Source organism: Gobio gobio (genome assembly GCF_949357685.1).
Source record: "Gobio gobio genome assembly, chromosome: 13".
Lineage (NCBI taxonomy): Eukaryota > Metazoa > Chordata > Actinopteri > Cypriniformes > Gobionidae > Gobio > Gobio gobio.
The window spans coordinates 49,512,611-49,534,792 of NC_137106.1; the positions used below are offsets into that span (position 1 = coordinate 49,512,611).

General features: G+C 37.4%; 1 protein-coding gene across 1 annotated transcript in view; it reads left to right on the forward strand.

Moving 5' to 3' along the window:
• The window catches only part of LOC307136441 (uncharacterized protein), a 38,091-nt gene that overhangs the window by 9,224 nt on the left and 6,685 nt on the right, over positions 1–22,182 (forward strand). Inside the window, exons 2-7 of the mRNA XM_079833464.1 lie at positions 4,996–5,491; positions 5,572–5,879; positions 7,760–7,958; positions 14,032–14,139; positions 19,067–19,200; positions 19,304–19,477. Coding sequence (XP_079689590.1) covers positions 4,996–5,491; positions 5,572–5,879; positions 7,760–7,958; positions 14,032–14,139; positions 19,067–19,200; positions 19,304–19,477 — 1,419 coding nt within the window. The remainder of the gene's footprint in view (positions 1–4,995; positions 5,492–5,571; positions 5,880–7,759; positions 7,959–14,031; positions 14,140–19,066; positions 19,201–19,303; positions 19,478–22,182) is intronic.

Genomic DNA, 22,182 nt, shown 5'->3' on the forward strand with positions numbered 1-22,182 from the left:
ATTAGTTAATTTTGTTCAATACATGCGAGTGCTGCCGTATGTTCGAATATGACCAGTCATTTTCGCCGACATCTCCCGGGTGTAGTGCCAGAAAACGCGAATGAGAAGTCGCACGCGCTTGTCTCTGTGCACTCATCCGAAAGCGCGCACACGTCTCACAGCGCGCAAATATTGAGTTCTCTTTCAAGTCTTGCTCTTGAACGGACAAACTCACACAAAAAGTATGTCAACATGTCCATCTTGATGAGTATTCTAGCAGACATAGTCTGTATATGCCTTAAGTAAACTTTATACAGTCGAGAAAGACGACGCATATCCGTGCATTAGGTCTTAAAGGGGCAGTAGCCTTTACTGCTGTCTGTTTAATGTCAAACAACAAAAGACAAGGACATCACTCACCGCTCTTGATTAGCTTTTGTAAGTTTAATAGGATTAATCTTTAATTTATACAGTCAAATATGCAATGTTTTTTTACATTTGATACATTTCTGTACCTGAAAACTAATGTTAGACGTAGGCCCTACCTGAAAAACCTGAAAAGCATAGTTTATTTTAATAGTATCTTTGCTCAATAGTATTTATCTGTGCTGCTGCTTGTATTTAAATTATTTGTTCTTATTATTTTCTTTATTTTTATTTGACAGTAGTCCTTTTTCCCTGAACATAGCAAATACTGAACCGTACCGAAACCGTGAACCTAAAACCGTGATGATACAAACCGAACCGTGAACAATCTGGGGGTGCCACAAAATGGAGAACATTTTCAAAGGGTGCCATGACTGAAAAAAGGTTGAGAAACACTGATGTAGGCTATAGACTGATTGTTTTGGCTTGCATCCATGAAATATTGTAATGTTATTATAGGCCTATACATATTGAGAAAATTTAGATCTGTATTGTGCAACAATCGGGAGATGGGGACCCCCCCGAATATTGACGGGTATTTCGCACACTGGTTGTAGTAAAGTTGCAGTACAATTGTAAACTAGTTGTGTACTCAAAGTTTACTACTGTTACACTTAAAAGATGTATTTATACACTAATAAGTGGGCCAGTTTAAAATTTTTACACTCACTCACTCGCGTTGCGCAGACACACAGACTAGGGATGAAACGATTACCGGTTTCACGATAAACCACAATAAATTTAGTGACGGTTAGTAATATCGTTTAAAATTTAATTATCATTTAAACCGTGTGTGATTATCACGATTTTGAAAACTCGCGGTAAATCCTGTCCAGTCAGCGTCAGTCTGGCTCAGGCGCAGAGCACGGCTGTTTTTGAATGAGAAGAAATGGCAGAAGGCAGTGACAGCACTCGGGGGATTTTTCAGACTTCTAAAAGGACCAAATCTGAGGTGTGGTCATATTTTGGCTTTTACAAAAGTCCTGAGGGAAACTTAATCGAAGATGGTCACCTTGTCTGCAGAACATGCCAGAAGAAAGTCGCTGTAATAGGGGGAACGCTTCAAATCTGCGAACGCAAGGCAAGTGGACTTTGACCTCAATACCAAAAATACGTCTGGGAAATAATAACGTGAAGTGAACGAACAAGTTCAGATAAAACTAGGGTGACATTTAAGGGATAATAATCAGGGCTTGACATTAACAACCGCCATTTGCGGATGTAACGTTATTTCGGCTGCACACTAGCCACTCTGGCTGTTGGACTTATTATAGTCTTCTCAAAAGCCATCTGTTATAATCGCGTTGCGCATTATAACCACTCACACGTGTTTCTATTGAGTTTATGAATGCAATGTCTCATAATCAGAGGCTTTCAGATTAGCCGGAGTTTTGTTCAGTGTGCTCGCCGCTCTCGCGCTGAAATCTACACTAAAAGCAGAGATAAACGTGGGTTGTACGCAGGAGATTCACTCATCATACAGTGCTGGACTGTTTTTGTTCTATTTCAGCAGCGAAAATAGTTTCAAACAAACACAGCAGAACCACAGCGCATCTGATATGACTGCCATAACGCTGGCTAATTTAGGGACCGTCTCTAAAGTTACACACAACATTGGTAACGTTACACGTTTCAAACTTCGGCATTTGAAGAGAATGACAGTCATCAAACTGACTGTAAAGTGTTCATTTAGGTGTCAGGTATGATGCACACATTTTGATATTTAATAAAATAAACTGTCAAATCATATGGAAATATGGATATGCGTTATTTCACTAGGATACTGTTTGGGCTCTTACACAAAACATGCTAGATTTAAATGTGACTGATAGAACACTGATGAGAATATTGCTTGAGAATATATTTACAGAGAAAATATTAGAGATTATATTTATGCGTTGCTTGCTATTGACGACGGCCATTATAAGGAAGGAAATCCCACAGAATCTAGCTTTAAAAAGTGCTTAGAGCTGCTTTATTTATTTGTTGATTTTCAAATATAAAACTTGTTGAAATGTTTTAAGTGTGTGCATCTGTTATTTTTGAACACTTTCATCTCATTTGAAGAAAACCGTGATAGTATTGATAACCGTGATAATTTGGATCACTATAATCGTGATTTCCATACCGTTTCATCCCTAACACAGACTCGCGCCTGGCCCATAAAGTTACAAGTCCGATCGCAAAAACTCCATTTGCCGGCTTTAGCTAGCTTATAGTCTCAATAGGCTATGTAGAGCTCACATTGAGTAAAGAGCGTTTTTTACAATTCACCAGACTGTCCGACCTCCTCACTCACTTTCTTCCAAGCAAGATCCTTTATATTCCTGTTTCTATAAAGTATGAAGATGTGTCGTACAGCTTCGGGTATCCACAGATGATTTAGTCCTCATTGTTGTCACTACTAGAGCAAGCTCCTGATTGGTTAACGCGGCGCGAATCCACCAATGTTCCGATTTTTCAATTTGCGCGAATCACGCGTCGCAGAATGTCTATTCGCGTCTTTGCATTGACTTACCATGTAAATCACTTGTGCTTAACGCTTCATTCAGGTCTGGTGTGAACGGCGTAGGGCCCTATGAAATCCGTTTTATTTTTTTCCCAAATTCCGTTTTATTTTTTCCCAAATGCCGTTTTTACCCTTAACTGTTATTTTAGTCGTAAAAAGAGTGTGTTTCAAAATGTTAATATAATAGAACATAAAACATAAAATAGGAATGACCTTAAATGTATTGAGGTAACAACTTTTCAGGACAAATACTGCATTATGCAACATAACACTGCACTCTAAGTACTTCAAGTCACAACAAAATATTTGTGCTGTTTATTGATAATAAAAAACAACAACTAATTAATCGCATTTTTTCTGTAATTAATCATGATTAATTGCAATTAAAAACATTGGAGTTTTTAATATTTTGATATTGTAATAATTTCAGTTACTCTCCAAATTAATGAAGAAACAATTTAAAGACCGCATATTTTAAATATGTGTTGTAATGGCATGTTTTTATGAATGAAGGCCAGTATCACTGAGGTCTCTATGAAACATTAATGACGTTACATTACAGTATAACTGAAAGCTACCAATTTCAACATTTATTAGGCTTTAAAAAATAACTTTTAATTTAATTGAACTTAAAACAATCTTTACATAACCCATTATAATAAATGTTATATTTACCCATGGCCTTCCCTGTCAGACAAAGTCTACACAGAAATCGAATAAAATTAACAACACCTTTCTTAACAGCATAAATAATAAGTGAAATATAGATGAATCATCATTAAAGCTACAATCTTCTGTTCCCGTTGCTCTTTGAACATTAATGACAGACATTATCAGTGCTACTGTCACTTTAAGATCTACCTCAGCCGAACATGATGTGGATAAGACGCGCTGACCCGCGCATCTCATTTTCTCTCAAGTTTATTTAAGGCATTATTTTCCATGTAGTACACTAAAGTGTATTAAAAACAAGGCAAAATACAGCAAGCACTCCCCGTGAGGGAACTGCTCGGCTCGGTACTGAGGGCTTAGCGTTGAGTTTCTTAACTTTTCCGCCGACGAAAGCAGAGCTGTGGAGCCGCTTCGCCATACTCTCAGTGTTTTGAAGGGGGAGCTGAAATGACGGGAGGGGTTGTGTCGCCCAGATTTGCTTCCTCCGGTCTGCATTTTCCCCAGACATACGTTCTTCTCCCACACAAAACCACATTTCATTCCAAATATGTACAATTCCGTGAAATTCCGCGTTAACACTAGATTCCGTGTTTATATGTAGGGCTGGGTATCGATTCAAATGTGCCTATTCGATTCGATTTCGATTCAACTCAATGAATATAGATTTAATTCAAATAGCCTACTATATTTATAAAAAAGAACAGTGAACAAGTTTACAAGTGGGTAATTAAAAAGAAATTAAGAGCCACAAACCTGTATATTAAACTCTTTTAATTTTAGGTACACTTGTGTAGGCCTACATTAAAACAGAACCCATCTCTATATTTCAAATTCATACAATTATGTTAAATACTATACAATTTTGTTTTTATGGATATTTTGATACACTTATTCTAAAACATAAAAAGGTTATTGGATGATTTTCAGCAATTTTCCGTAAAGGACAACTATTTCTTGCGATTTAGCCGACCGTCATTCAGACTCTGTCCGTTTTTATGGAGGCTTTTTCCTCCAGGGGCGTCTGAGCTTTGATTCGTGCCCCGGATGATGCATTATATTTCGTCACTATCTGTTATTTGCGTTCCTTCCTTAGATGCGATTGCCATTCGATTTTATCTTAACAACAAGCATATATGCGATACCGGGCAGGATCAACTGGAAACCCCCGGGAAAAAAAATCGATTCTTGGCCTTGAGAATCGATTTTGAATCAACCACATTTAAAAAAACGATTAATCGAAAAATCTATTTTTTTTGCCCAGCCCTATTAATATGCCAATTCCGCGATTCCGTCCGCGATTCCGTGATCGCGGAAATTATAGGGCCCTACATAAGGGCAGGCCCTGTTCTGCCGCTGCCTATTGAGTTATTTTTTTTAATCGCATTTCTTTATATCATGTCTTTTTCTAGAAGATCTCCTGCACGCAACATTGTGCACTGTTTGAGGTGCTACAGGCCACAGAACAACATCCCTGCTCACCTGGCCCGGGCGTGCATGAAAAGCAGAACGCCTGAAGAAAGGGCGGATGAGGTGCAGAGGGCCAAGACTTCCAGCAAGGCCTGGGTCCGTGAAAACAGGACCTGGGATTACCAGCAGCTCCGCAAGATCCTGCCCGACAGGCGCTCTCTGATACTCATGGTGAAGGAGTTTCTCCGGCGGGGTTTTTTCATCATCAACCAGCCCCAGGAGTCCGAAATGGTCCTGGATCCTGAAGCCGAGCCGGCCACTGCTGAAATTGCCACCACCGTCACATCCTCCACAGATCCTGCTCCATCCACATCCTCTTCTGTGAGGATAACGATGGAAGAGGCGGGTCTGGATGGCAAGTTCCCCGCTCATGCCAAGCTCCTGGTGTACTTTAAAAAGTACCTACATTCGAAGAAGATCCCCAACTGGCAACGGGAGGTAAGATCTCTTTGCACACCTATTTCAGCAGTTCTGTCATCATCTCAAAGCTGACCCTTCTTTCTCACCGTCCTTCAAAGGTGGACAACGTGTCCCGTTTCCTGCGGTACGTGCAGCCCAAGGCGAGAGAGCCGTCTCTGGACTTCTTGTCCAAAAGCACGGAGACCCGGGAATTCCTGAAGGCGCTGCGGAGCACTGGCTTGTGTCCTGCCAGCATTTCCCATTATACCAAGAGCATTGTACGGTTCTTGGAATGCTTGGCGGTAAAACTGGATCTGCAAAAAAAAAAACCCCGGCTCTGGACCAAATGCCAGGGTTACACTGACATGCTGAAGACTCTGCGGAAGACTGTGTCCAAGACCTATAATGACAAAGTGTGCGATTCGAGGTAGGGATGCACCGGTTGACCGGCCAAAAGCCAGTTTTCTATGTATTTTTCTGCCGATTTTTCCGGAAGTGCGCCCGCGTGCACATACGCCTATATTGCAATAATTCGTGAACACGAACATGTCACTTGTGTGTTACAAACGGAAACTGGAGAACGGAGGGAAGAGACGAGATACGCTGAAGGGAATGAAGAGCCGCTTTCCTGCGCGAGCTGAAGTTGCGCGAGCTCACCTCTCCGCCCTGCACACGCGCAGATAGTGAGCGTTTGTTCAGCTCAGCTTCTCACGTGTTGTATCGTTTGAGAACGAAACAGACTAACTTGTGAAAAAGCCGAAATACTTATTTTTGTAGCCTAAAGAAGAACATGCTGCACTTTAGAAATGAAATACTATCAGTTCTGTAGCCTATAGGATGATCATTTTTATCTGGTAACACTTTAGAATAATGGTCATTAGTTAATATTAGTTAACTACATTAGTTAACATTAACTAATAATGAACTGCACTTATAAAGCGTTTATTAATCTTTGTTAATGTTAATTTCAACATTTACTAATGCATTATTAAAATCTTGTTAACATTAGTTAATGCACTGTGAACTAACATGAACAAACCATGAACAGCTGAATTTATATTAACTAACGTTAACAAAGATGAACAAATACAGTAACAAATGCACTGCTCATGGTTAGTTCATGTTAGTTAATACATTAACTAATGTTAACTAATGACCATTATTCTAAAGTGTTACCTTTTTATTTTACCTTAAAATGACATTGACTTAATTTGATTTAAAAAGCACCTGCTGTAGCATCTTAGTTTTTTATCAAATAATTATTTGATTTAACATTTTGGAACAATTATATACTTTGGTTTTATTTAATTTCACTGGTAAAGACTTTTTTTCTTTACACTGAATTTAAAAACAAATGCTGATTTAAGTAACATCTTTGTTTGGATTGCAGAATATGCAGTTGTTTCCTTTAATTTCACCTTTCAGCCTTTTCATTTACAATTCAATTTCCCGTTAATTTCAGATTGCAGACTTGTTTTCATTAGCCAAAAGCCAATTTAGCCTGTTAAATACCAAATAAACATCTTGTTCATGTATACCTTAATTCTTTTATTCTGTAAAAAAAAAAAATCGGGAATTGGAATCGGCCAGTTTTCTTGAAAAAAACCCCGGAATCGGCCATGTAAAATCATGATCGGTGCATCACTAATTCGAGGTTAATAGTTGCTCATTGTTAGCCTGACAAGCCAGACCCACATCAAGATGTTGGGTCTGGAAACTCACCATTGACAGGGCTCAATCCGAGGGGCGGGATAAACGGCTGTCTTTCAAATTCACTCTGCACGCAATTGGACAGCGCCATGAGCGCCACAACCAATCAGAGCGAAGAAAAAGGTGAAGCCGAGCTAACGTTAGTTGATAGACTTTCGCCGTATCCGGTCGGCAAAACTTCGAACACATCTTCCTTTCTTAAGAATGACTTCAGTGCCGTTCTTTTGTTCTTTTCTCAAAGAAAAGCTGAACTCCAAGACTTCCAGAGTCGCGGCCAAAGCCGGTTCGAAAGACCGCTGTTCGCCAGCTTCTGTGTTTACGAGTAGCACGCAGAACCTCCGCAACTCTGCCGTGACGTGCCGTCATTATGTTCAGCCCGCCCACCGACTCTACACACGCTGTGATTGGCCTGACCAGAGTTTGGTTTTTCCATCTCTCAGATCTACCGAGAGTTGCTAGACTACACTCGCGGCAAAATACATTTTCTGCCGCTAGGGTGCGTCTAGATTTCTAGGCTAGCTCATTGTTGCTTCCTCGCACAATCACGTGGGTGGGGTCTTTAATAACCCGTCTTGTTTGTGTTTAATCCCATCACAGGTTTGTCGACTTCACTCCAGACATTAGAGATTGCCAGAATATTTTGCGGGTGGTAAAGGCGTACTTCCTCAGGATCCACGGGGATCTGCTGAGGGGCACAGAGCTCTCAAGCTCAGACAAGACGTTGTACCGCTACTACCTCGAGGCGCTCTTGGTCTACCGTCACATGCAGCGTCCAGGAGTGATTGAAGCATTGACCGTGAGTTAATCTACTTTACAGTTTTTTATGATTTTCATGACAATTTTAGTTTCTCAAACTCTTAACACACCTACATCACACAATTGCCAGAACATTTAATTTCATGCTCAAAATCAAACATTGTAAACTAAACTGCAACACTAATTTGCAAAATACAATAGTACACTAACCAGGGCTCTGAACCGGTTCAAGGAACGAAAACGAAAACGAAAACCGGAAACTAATGAAATTTTAAGAGGAACAAAAACGAAAACGAAATCAAAATCAATTTGAATCGTTCTGAACAGAAATGTTAATTTGAAATTACCATTAACCGGTTAATAACGTTATTTTATCATTCTCTTTAATATTTTAATTTGGCAGTGACCAATCATGAATAGAGTAGTACAGCATGTGACGTTGACGGATCAAGCGCGAGTGAAATGTCGTCTATGAATCTACCGGTAACGTGCATTTACATGCCTCAAGTACATTTCTTTCCCTGCTGAGGTCTACAATGAAAGCGCAGGTATTGGAGGACATTATTTTCGTATGTTTAAATAAGTAGTACGGACTTTAAGCTCAAATAGACTGATTTAGGCTAGTTTGTGGATTTCGTTTAAGCCTATCCAAGTAGGTTACTAGCATCTATCAAACATTTTTCCTAAAGTCTTTCAGATTGCCAATACAGGTCAATGTTTTCTATATAGAAGGTTGATGCTTCGTATTATCCAGTTTATTTATTCTTTATTCATGCAATTTTTAAAACAAGTCGTGTTGAAAAAAAAGTTATGTACAAAGAATGTTATCACTCTTCTGAAAAGAAAAGGCATATAGAGGGCAACACTTTCCGCTCCATTAAAACAGGTCAATATTTGTCCCGCTGTTTATGCTTTGTAATTAATGCATGTATTTCTGTTGTGGTTTTAAAAATGTTATGAAATAAATATTCAAGTTTAATTATCATGCGTTATATTATTATTGAGTGAAAATAAGTCTTTATTTATACATATTTGTTTAAAGTATAGGCTGAATTAAAATAAAGTTATTAACTGTTATTTTTTCAAATCAAACCGTTTTCGGAACAGTAATGTTTAATGAGGAACGCAAACGCTAAAATATCGATTCTGCTCAGAGTGAACCGATTGATATTTCTTTCCGTTTTTAAGCCCTGACACTAACACACTATTTCTACCAAAACCCTAACACATGTTCTCTTCCAACAGGAACATTCAGTCAATCATAGCACAATGTCATAAAAACACCAACACTAGATGGAATTACAGAAACTGCATTATTGTATGTGTCAGCTCTGCCCTTATACAATAGACAGTATATTTTATTGATCATAGATTGTGTGTCTTTTGAAGAGTCCACATTTTTGTTTTGTTGGGTTTAGCAAATGGTGCAATTTTGTTCCTTGGGGAACACAACGCATAACTGTACCTTTTTAAAGGTACACAATTGGTCCTACAATTAACCATTGGCAGTACCAATGGAATAAAATACAGGGGATATATTTATGTTTCAATTCACAATATAAACCAATATTTACCCTGACTTTAGCCTATAAGGTTATGTTTAGAACATGTGTTATCTGCTCTGACATGCAGTGTTAAAGCATTGGTAAATTTGGCAGTAAAAATCCAGTGTTTTGATCTTAGTTAAACTTGTGCGTAAAATAAGTTAAAGCATTTTAAATTTGTGTTAACTATGTGTTACTCCCTCGAAGTTTAATAAAGGCTCAAGTCAAGTGACAACGTCTTCAAACATGTCTCTACATGCTTCCTTATTGCCACATTTCCACATTGCCGTCAGAACTGCTATAAATAAACACAGAAAACGTAAATTAACCTTAAATTCTTAACATACTTGCAGACAATACAAGATGAAATTACATATAAAAATAAAAGATACATTTATGCAATGTAAAATAATATCGTAATCAGCTTGTTACACACACACACACAGTCACGTAACACAAATATAATGAAAAGGAAGGAAAAATATACCTCATTGGCCGCATGAACCCGAGAGGGTAAACTTAAGGGTGTTTCATCTTCACACTTCAACGTCAAACTTAAAGATAACCTTGCAATCTTCCGTGGCTTTCAGACAGCCGCCTCGCAAGCCGCAGCACATATCTCACTGATCTTAGCGAGTGCACCCATACAGCGTCCACATAGCAACAATTATAATTTCCACACGGAACAAAAAAATAAGTTCCCCCCTTCTCTCACAAAGTTTTTAACAGAAAGAAATAAACATGAAATTATTATTTATTGGCCATGAGATACTATTTGCCTCAAACATATGATTTTTAACCTCATATATATTTATATTTTAACTGTGAACCATATTAAGCTGAATACATGAGTTCACTTTGAAGGCAGCAACACTATGCATTTTGTGTAAAAGCAACAATAAATGTGTTAATTGTATAGCCTACACAGACAGATGTTGTGCTAACTGCGTTAAGAGTTTAGGAAAATTGTTAAAAGTATTGAAAAAATTGTCATAGCGATTGTAAAAAACTGTAATGATGTATATTAGGGATGCATACAATCTACAAATCAGCCAGGATGCAGAAAAAAAGGACTCAACAGTGAAGATCTCTAAAACATCAAGAGAGCAAAACAGACAAAAAAAACTCACACACACACAATTAGCTTTTGGAATGGCACGTGTTCATTTGTGTGTGCGTGTGTTTTTGTGTCTATAAGTGTGTGTGTGTGTGTGTGTGTGTGTTTTTTTGGTCTGTTTTGCACTCTTGATGTTTTAGAGATTCACCCCTTCACTGTTGAGTCCTTTTTTCTGCATCCTGGCTGATTTGTAGATTGTATGCACAAAAAAACATATTTTTTGCCAATTTCCCATTCATTTCTTATGGGGGTCATTTTTGACCCGAAGGTCCTGAGTGTGACCCATAAATGAAGAACCCCAGAGGGTTAAGCCAGGGCTGTACGTTAACTTTTTTTGCACATAGCACTGGTGCTACAGAGGTTGAAAGTTTTGTAGCACAGCCCACAAAATTGTTACCATGTCTGAAAAATGCTAATGAAAAGTGCTATACAATACAAATATTTAAGAATAATAATAACTTATTATTATTATTATTATTATTATTATTATATTTTACAGAATACAAACTATTAGAAAGGTCTAAGGTTTTATAATAAAATATTAAATTATGATAAAATGTGTGACTGTAATGTCTTCATTTTTGTCTTATTTTATCTTATGTAAAAGAAAGAAGAAAGAAAAAAGTACTGTACACGTCTCTACACCGCGAATCTATCACTGTACTACAGAATATTATAATATAATTTCTGCCTCATTCTGTGATGTGAAGCCTGTCCGATAACAAAAGGAGGTTTTTCAAACACTCGATTAAATGTTCTCTTTTGTTGGACAACAGGTTTGTAAACGCTTCTCATTAGAAGTTTGGAAAGAGGTTGTTGATTTTTCTAATCCACATTAAGGGCTTTAACACTGGGCACGTTTGCTGTGGTCATGTCCGTTGCAACCTGATTCTTCACTCAACTTGATTCTATCAAACCTTGGTGCACTTGTTCATCTTACGTCATCAAAAATGTGCACAGCGGATGATGGAATATGATGAATATGAATTGATTTTATTTCGAGCAATATATAAAGACACATAAAAGCGATAAAGAAGCATTTTGATTAGTCTGTAGCCTACAACTAGTTAAATTCATCATACTTTAACATCACAATTCCAACTGTTGCTCGAAAAGGAGTGGGTAGAAGTCAACTTATTTAAACCCACCCCAGTAAATAGAAAACACTGCAGTAAATATATTGTTTTTATGAATTTGGTGCTATTATGCGCAGCTGAGTAAACAACTCTTGGGTTTACTGTATGTGCGTCGCACAAAGTTCATTTGTTGCCCTGATTGCACGCATATGCGCGAATACACTCCTATCCAAGGTAAATCATCAACACATCATCCCTTACATGTGTTTTATTGAACTAAATACATTGTAATATGCTAAAACACAAATGCAGGTTACGTTTCTTCCTGAACAAATGCGCACCCGAGTCCGTGTTGCTTTCATATTTACGTGAATCGCGGGACAGTTCGAGCGCCACCTCCTTCAGAGTCTGATTGACAGCTTTTACATTAGCAATCTTTCATGCAAACCGTGCCCCTTTTCGAACTAAAATGCCAATGACTCCATCTCACAGTGCATGCAGAGATAGAGCAGCATTTATTGCGAACCGATCGATCCGCCCTGAACAGTGCTGCGCTTCATCTGCACATATATTTATTTATTTATTTAAAAATTGAAGCGATTTTCATAATTTCACAAAGACAAATCTCGATTTTGGTTTAATTTCAGTCAATCATGCAGCTCTAGATTAGTCACACGAGCACAAAACAAATTCTGCCTTCACTCAAACGAGTTCTCTCACATGCTAAACTGTATCGCACTCGTGCTACTGGGGTAAATCTATTCCTCACACAGACCGAATTATTATTATTATTATTTTTATTATTTAAATTTTTTTTTGTAGCTGTACAAACACACACACATGTACAGCCCTGGGTTAAGCGTTTATCGGCCGATTCCGATGCCGTGCCAATATCGTGAATCACTAATATATTCATGTAAATGCTTTTAAATCATCAGTGCAACAAGACACAAGAGAGTGTGTGTGTGTGTGTGTGTGTGTGTGTGTGTGTGTGTGTGTGTGTGTGTGTGTGTGTGTGTGTGTGTGTGTGTGTGTGTGTGTGTGTGTGTGTGTGTGTGTGTGTGTGTGTGTGTGTGTGTGTGTGTGTGTGTGTGTGTGTGTGTGTGTGGGGACTGGTAATCCCTACGTTATGGGGACAAAATGTCCCCACAAAGATGGCAATATCCGAAATCCTCGTCCTTTTGGGGACATTTTTAGGTCCCCATGAGGAAAACATCTTATAAATCAGACTAAGTGATGTTTTTTGAAAATGTAAAAATGCAGAATGTCTCCTGTGATGGGTAGGGGCAGTGTGTGTGTGTGTGTGATGGTTAGGGGCAGGGGCAGTGTAGGGGGATAGAATATACAGTTTATACGGTATAAAAACCATTACGCCTATGGAAAGTCCCCATAAAACATGAAAACCCAACGTGTGTGTGTGTGTGTTTGACAGAGCTCCCTATGTTCCTAGGTGGTGAATCAGTATATCGTGTACATGAATGTGGCGACTCCCTGATCAGTGCCCTGACTACTGAACTAGGGAGCGGATTGAGACACACACACACACACACACACACTTGACGCACAGAAAGATTTGCGCCAGTCTCGTGCACACATCAAGGTCTCTTTCGCTCTTGAACAAAAAATAACAACAACACAGAGAATTTTGCCAAAATGACAGTTTTGTTGAGTATTCTCATAATAGGAGTCTTACATGAGTTAAATAACGTCTTAAATTAACTTTTGAGGAAATGAGATTCGTGTCATGTTCGGCTGAGGTAGATCTTAAAGTGACAGGAGCACTGATAATGTCTGTCATTAATGTTCATCACAGAACAACGGGAACAGAGAAAATTGTAGCTTTAATGATGATTCATCTATATTTAATTTATTATTTATGCAGTTAAGAAAGGTGTTTGATAACTATTACATTTCTGTATATGTCTAACAGGGAAGGCCACGGGTAAATATAACATTTATTATTTTGGGTTTATATAAAGATTGTTTTCTAGCTCACTTAAATTAAACGTTTTATTTTTAAAGCCTAATATGTTGAAATTGGTAGCTTTCAGTTATACTGTAATGTAACGTCATTAATGTTTCATAGAGACATCAGTGATACTGGCCTTCATTCATAAAAACATGACAAAACAACACATTTAAAATATGTGGTCTTTAAATTGTTTCTTCATTAATTTGGAGAGTAACTGAAATTATTACAATATCAAAATATTAAAAACTCCAATGTTTTTTAATTGTGATTAATCATGATTAATTGCAGAAAAAATTTGATTAATTAGTTGGGGGGGGTTTTTTATCGATTCACAGCACAAATATATAATATAATATTTATTTGAACGTGTGCAATAGTAAATGAAATGTATCCATGTTTTCCAGGACGCAGACTGGGTGGAGAGGATTGCACATGGAGGCCGGGTGGTGGTCCGCGTGAGGAGTGAGAGAACTGCTAATGTGCAAATTGCCTTGATGAAAGAGGAGGAAGCTGTAAGTTTTAGTATGATGCACTCATTAGTAGAGATGCACCGATTGCATTTTGCTTGACCGAATAAACAAAAAAATTGTAAGTGTGACTATTATTGACGGCATATACAAACAAAATGTTATATTTTCTGCAATGCAAAATTTTTATTTCATAAAAAAAAACAAGTAAAAAGTAATAAAATAACAACTGAACACATTTTAAAACAACAGCACAAATAAATGCAATAAAACAAAGCAGTGTTTCCCACACAGACTAATTCGTGGCGATGCGCCACCGAATCAACACCGGCCGCCACGTATTGCGTGTTGTTATTCTTTTTTTTCCCTTTGTTTTACCCTATTTAAAACACGCAGCGTATTCGTTCAGCTGCACTTTCTTTGCCTGCTCTCCCTCCGTCTCTCTGTCACTCACGCGCGTCTCTCGCTCTCAAACCTCAAACGCCAAACCTGCTTTTGTTATGAAGCAAAGTCTAAGCTTTTACATTTTTTAAAAGTTTTAATACGGAATTCAAACAATAAATAGCGTTTTGGCGCTAATGTGGCATACTAGTTAAAGCCAGAGGCGACATGTTCTCATCTCACGGTCACGTGGTTCACGGAGCTCTCAATACTTCTAGCGCTGGGTCAATAAGTTTGAATGCATAGACGACAGCTTCACTATTCAGGCGTTTGCGGCAAGTTTTGGTAAACAGTACAGCATTGTGTGCATTGCTTATTACGTCAACCACATTTACAGTATCATTTTATTATGGAGAGTGATGGAGATGCAACATCTTAACATTAATGTTAATGTTTTTCTTGTATTTAGCCCTCAGGTATTCCTCCTTATTGGTTACACTTGTACTCATTGGTGGTCAAATGTGACCATACTCCTTAACTATTTTTCAATTAAATAAATGTTCTATATTTTAGTTTAATTATATTTATTTAATATTTTTTGGTACTAAATAGGCCTATTATTTGTGCAATAATTATAGTCCATTAATGTCCATTTAATGAATTAAATAAAAATAAATACTTCTAATATATTTTTTCTTATTTATATTACAATTATTGTAGTATTTAATGTTAAAATGGAGAAATCCAATGCAAATTAGAGTCATTATGTGTCTGGAAAAATAATTAATTTCATTTGTAATGCCATGGTTTACCCACTATAGGTGTCTGTATGGTTATACATGTATCTAGTCTAGTTGCTCAAAAATTACAGATCATAACTGCTTACTTATTTTAAGGTTTTGCATTTAAATACATTTAGACGTGATCAAACACTAGATTTCTTTAAATGTGAAATTTTAAAACATTAATAACTTCCATCCTAATATTTTTAATGATACTTATACACGCACACACAAGTGAATATTAATAAATGTGAGCAAATATCATTTAAAATAGTTTGAAATAGTGCTAAAAAGGCAAACTTATTTTTCCTTATATGTACAGTAGGCTATATACATATGAATTGATACTGAATCAAGATCGAAATAAATCGATATTTGTGCCAATCACCAACCCCAAATTCCCCGCCCGCCCACCACCACAAATTGGTTTCTAATCTGTGGAAACAGTGCAAAGAGATGTATGAAATAAACATGTATAATAGATACAATAATTAAATGTTTTTTTTTTCTTCTGTGCTGTATATTTTAGTTTTTCTGGTAATCAAATGAAGGCATAAAACATTCATTTATTTTTTAATCAAATGAAATTTAAATAAACCCTTCCTTTTTTTTGGCAAAGAAATTGCTGCACCACTATGGAGGACGAAACCTGCAAAATAAATAAATATGTATATATACATAAATAATTAAATGGAAAAAATCAACAAAATTCTAAATAAATAAATATGAAACAAATAAACAAATACATAAATCCACATATTCCTGGATTAATAAATATATAGATAATTAAATAAATAAAACGAATGTTGGGGGGAATACATTTTTTTTTAAAGACCGTTATAATCTTTAAAAAAGTGTTTTTAGAAAAATTAGTAGTCTTTCATGTTAATTTGAATGTAATAATTTCTAATAAAAATGAGAAATAAAATAAAAATGAATCTATTGAATCTAATAAAAATAATTGTATTTATAAAAAGCATCAGCAGCAACACTAAAGTTAACAATAATCAATTTTCTCCATTTGAAAACATTACACATTCTACATTTATTTTGCTCTTTAATTTTGCTTAAAGAGTCATATCAACTTTGCAGAAATGTAATGCTTAATTTTAAACTACAGTTCTAGTAGATTTATAAACTGTTTAATAGGTTAAAGAGTGAAGAATAATTTGCTGGATAATGTTAAATAACTGAATAATATTCTCTGGAATATTGGAATATAACAAACAAAACATCGTATTTTATTGCATTTCTCGAATGGGATGTTAAGTTGTATTAGAATTATTAATGTTTTTGTCGTTCTAGATTATGAAATATCTGCTGACAAACTGATGTTTATCTGCATTTACACAGAACTACTCAAACTGCGATCGTTCGCCGAGATAATAAATAATTAATATCCATAGAGTTGTTTACTTCGATGTTTATTAGTGAATTAATGTTTATATAATTAATTACGGTGTTTTAAACAAGTGAATCTTGTTAAAGTTATATGCAGTGGCCGTGGAGCATTTCCTGTGCATCAACCCGAAATACAGACGACTTCACGAGACTAATGATGAGCATAGACAACAGAGAGAGAATTAAACTCAGCGCCTTTATTTCCAGCATGTGCTCATTCATGGCTGTATTATTTAATTCATGCAAAGTTGCATCTGTATTTGGACAGGACGTGACAGATTATTCACTCTAAGAGAGACGAGCTCACGGAAGCATGTAAAATAAACCGTCAAATCCTGAATAAACTAGCTAGATTTCAGGCATTTATCTAACATCTAATTTGTGTATTAATGACTTATGTTAAATAAAGTTGACTAATTACAGCAAGCAGGCGAGTATACTTTACCTGTGCACGTCGTTGTCTCGCCTTAGATGCGCTGCAATGGCGATCCTGCGCGCAATTCTCAAAACGCCCACACGATGGCGCCGTTTATCGGTAAATCCGATATTACAAAACCGATATCCGATTATGGTAAAATGCTTAAAGGGTAACTTCAGTGATTTAGCATTAAGCTTTGTATTTAAACTGGGTCATTTATGCCGTAGAAATGTGAAATTATTTTTGAATTTGGTGCCTTCTAGAATGTATTTTTGTCTCATGTGGATGAAAGACAACAACTCCCAGAATGCACTTGCTTCGCTGCCCTACGAGGCCACTCCGTACACCGTCGTTTTGATCTTCTTAGTAATACAATCATTTCGTTCAGTTAGAGAATAAACACTTCAATTAAAAACTGAACGTGTCTTTTCAATAAAGTGTGAGTGAGCCGAACGAAAGTCACGTCACAGACGCAGCAGGAGTCAGATTTCATTCGAGCTGAGCAGAGCTGAGGTAACGTTAAGCGCCAGTCTGGCACGTTTTCAGATCGCATGTGGAAGCTAAAATATCACAGGAATTAATTGAAAAGTTGAAACACTCTCTTTACTCTGCACCGCGCTCCATTATTATGATTGTCCGAGCGGCCGTCTGTGTCTTACATTCTGTGCGTGAGATCTCTCCCCTATGGGCGGGTTGAAAACATGCGGAACAGCTCCATCTAGTGGCTGTAGTTTTAGCCTCTGGCCAAAAAAATCCTCCGATGACGCAAAATGACGATATTTGCGTCATCGGAGGAATTTTTCCAGAAATAAAATGCATAATTATCTCATCTCAGGGGGATATATGGGGGGAAAGTACCATAATTTGAATATACCAGTGTTTTCCAACCTTTTTTCGGTCATGGCACCCTTTGAAAATGTTCTCCATTTTGTGGCACCCCCATCATACGTTACGCTAGGGGTGTAATGGTACAGATTGCTCACGGTTCGGTTTGTATCACGGTTTTAGGTTCACGGTTTCGTTACGGTTCAGTATTTGCTATGTTCAGGGAAAAAAGGGACTAGTGTCAAATAAAAAATAAAAAAACTAATAAGAACAAATAATTTAAATACAAGCAGCAGCACAAATAAATACTATTGAGTAAAGATACTAATAAAATAAACTATTTTCAGGTTTGTCTAACATTAGTTTTCAGATACAGAAATTGATCGAATGTAAAATAGCATTGCATATTTGAGTGTATAAATTAAAGATTAATCCTATTAAACTTACAAAAGCTAATCAAGAGCGGTGAGTGATGTCCTTGTCTTTTGTTGTTTGACATTAAACAAACAGCAGTAAAGGCTACTGCCCCTTTAAGACCTAATGCTCGGATATGCGTCGTCTTTCTCGACTGTATAAAGTTTACTTAAGGCATATACAGACTATGTCTGCTAGAATACTCATCAAGATGGACATGTTGACATACTTTTTGTGTGAGTTTGTCCGTTCAAGAGCAAGACTTGAAAGAGAACTCAATATTTGCGCGCTGTGAGACGTGTGGTGCTTTCGGATGAGTGCACAGAGACAAATTTTCTCACAGCGCGCGAGTCTTCTCATTCACGTCTTCTGGCACTAAACCCGGGTGATGACGGCGAAAATTACTGGTCATATTCGAACATACGGCAGCACTCGCATGCATTGAACAAAGTTTATAAAGAGATAATTATTTGAATTATATCTCATCACACGGCACCCCGGTTGGGAAACACTGGAATATACTACCGGGTTTCTACTGATACAAAGCCTAATGCTAAATCACTGAAGTTACCCTTTAAATATCGGGGAAAATATTGGTAAATCGATATATCGTTCGATCACTAGAGTGAAGGATCCGGGGCGATCATGTGGAAAATCGTCCGATCCCTGGCCGGACGATCGGTGCATCTCTACCCAGTAGATTGCTTACCACCAGTGGTTTACATCCAATAACTCTGGTCTTTTTCCACAGTGCTTTCAGCTGTACTATAAGCACATCAGGCCTGGGAACATTGTGCTGGAAAAATTTTGCCAAAGTTTCTTTGTTTCGACGACCGGCGATGCTCTTCACTCTGTCTCACGAGACATGCATCGCCTCCATGAAATGTACGTGCCTACACAGATCCATGTGCTCCAATTTAAACGGATACACATTATTACATCCTGTCAGTCACAGGTTAACACTTCATGTCATGTTTTCTTACTGCAGGTATAAACTGCCCCCTATAATGAGTCAGGATGTGCGGAGGGTTATTGGGGCGGCTGCACAACAGCTCCCAGCGCACCAACGGGACGCCATAAGTTATTACCTGACCAATTTCTCTGATGTGGCCCAGCCTCAGGATATTGTGGACGCAGCTGTGCTGCTGGACTCCTTGGCGGGGTAGGTTTCTTCATCCAACAAGAACGTAACACATCACTAGGGGTGTCCCCATCTTAGGATTTGCATCATGTAAACCAGGGGTCTTCAACTAAAATTGCTTGAGGTCCAGTAAATGAAGTCCCTCCTCACCGGCTGAGGTCTGGACAATTATATACCTAAAAACAATCATTTATCTTTATTGCCAGACTAAAGAAATTAGTGTAGATAACTTTTGTTCTTAATTGAGCAAAATATAATGTTCTCATATGGACACATGTCTGTTCATATTGCTAAAGCAAACATAGGTAATCCTTCACAAAATTGATCTCATTTTGATGTTGTTCTGTTATGTCTTTTAAAGGTGCTCTAAGCAGTACAAAATATCTAAATTCAACCAGTAACCATGTCTGACAAAAATATGATGAAATAAAAATGCCTTTATCTCTAAATCTGCACTGAAAATACATTCATTTCAACATTACTAGCAACTAAAGTGCTTTTTTCCCGGCTGAACTGAGATAAATAGTAACAATCAATGAACGCAAACCCCCCTGGTTTAAAAAAAAAAAAATCATTTTATGTTTATTCACATGTATAGTAGTGTTAGGCCGATATATCGGGCCGATATTTGCCGATACAAGGCTGCTGCGTTCACCAATATTTTTTTCCCTGCATTATTTACAGACAGGCGTCCACAGGGCAGCTCTCACCGTCTTCAAACTGTCTTGCTCTCCCTCCCTCGCGCATATTAATCAAAATCAATTGAGAATTGACACGATGGCAAAAGGTGGAAAGACTGAAGTATCACGTGGAGCATTGGGAGATTTTTTCCTGAATTACCGCTGGTGTCGCTCTACAAGAGATTAAGTGAAGTGCACCTACACTCTAAAAAATGCTGGGTTAAAAATAACCCAAGTTGGGTTGAAAATGGACTAACCCATCAATTGGGTTGTTTTAAGCAAACATTTAACCCAACCGCTGGGTCAAAACAACCCAATTGCTGGGTTAGTCCATATTCAACCCAACTTGGGTTATTTTTAACCCAGCATTTTTCAAGGACTAGGTTGTAAATAGTTTTAAAATGAAGTATAGTACAGTCAGTGTGCACTTTATTATGCTGCTTGCTTGTTGATACTGTGTGCAATAGTGTAATTATTTTATTTATGCTTAAATATTTATTTTCAGAATTTATTTTCACCACTGAACTCTTTTTTTTCTTGTTCTACCTCACCTGTTTTTACTATTTGTTAAATATTGTTTCTTTTAGTTCAATAAATGTTCCTTTTTTAAATTGTAAATTTTAAATTATCATCATGATCATTGTGTCATTTTTATGTTGTAAATTGAGGGAGCAAAAGCAGTATCGGCTCAAGAAAATCGGCAGCCCGTATCGGTCATCGGCTAAGGCTGATGAAAAAAAATCGGTATCGGCACTAAAAAATCCATATCGGTCGATCCCTAATGTATAGTCTCTACTTAACTAAATGTATCTAATATTGAATTAGATACACTGCTCTCTTCTGTGCTTCAAATTGCACTGGTAAAGTATCGTTAGCAATATCATTCAGAAACACAAACAGGCAAAAATAAAGTGTTGGAAAAATTTAAAAGTGCAAGAAACATTTTATTTAATGTTTCCACTTTTGACAACCGCAACAGAATCAGAGCAAATGAGACACACAAGCCTCGTACAGGATGCAGGAAGAATAAATGCGATATTTAAAAAAAATAAATAAAACATTTCTCCACCCATTCATCTCGGAAAACTCGGTTTTCAGCGTCAACTTTCCAAATTTTTGAAAATGCCATTGTTTTTGCGTGCCGCTTTCTGCTCAGTCTCTTCTTCACTGCATGCGTGACCGCGCGTCTGAACGCAGCAACAGTGAGCATAGTAACGTTAACTGTCGTCGCAACGGTTCTACTGAGCTGCCTGATATAAATGTGATTTTTTTCTTTTTTTCTTTTGGCATTTATTTATTTCATTATGTCAAAAGGCTTCGCCGTCCGGATGGACGCATCTCACGGTCTGGATTCGGACCGGAGTCCGCTAGTTGGCGACCCCCGGATGTAAACCGATTCCTCACAACATTTTAAAGCCCTGATGTACAAAACATCACACAACGATATAGAAGAAAATGTACAAAAACATTTTGGCTTGGGATGCACCGAATCCAGGATTCGGGTTCGGTTTCTGCCAAACCTCAGAATTTATTTCCACCGAACCCGAACCCTAGGCTTGCACTATGCGCGCCCCGCGGGTCGAACGTAATGATGCCGCCGTTGAAAGTGAAAATGGAACTCATGAACAGAAAACGTGGCAGTAGCTACTTTAAGTCAAAAGAAGGCGATTCAAGTCGAGCTACATGTTCAGTCCGATTTGTCTCGTGATGACAAGGACCCTAAACAACAGCCGCTGTTAAAACATTTGCGTATGAAACATCCGAGATAATACGAGTTGTGCGTGAAGGAATCTACAGACATATAGATCAGATAAAATATAAATAAAAAGAATAAAATACATAGGCCTACACTAAATATTTTTCACTTAAATAATAACCAAATTAAGATGACAAAACGAAAATACACTGAATCCGTGAGCTTTGAAGAACCGGAATCGTTTTTTTTTTTTTTTTGGTCAAATAAAAATAGAAGGCCTAGGCTACCTCAATCTACACCTTGTATGTTTTTTGTTTGTTTGTTTGTTTTTTAAGTAACATGTCTAAGTG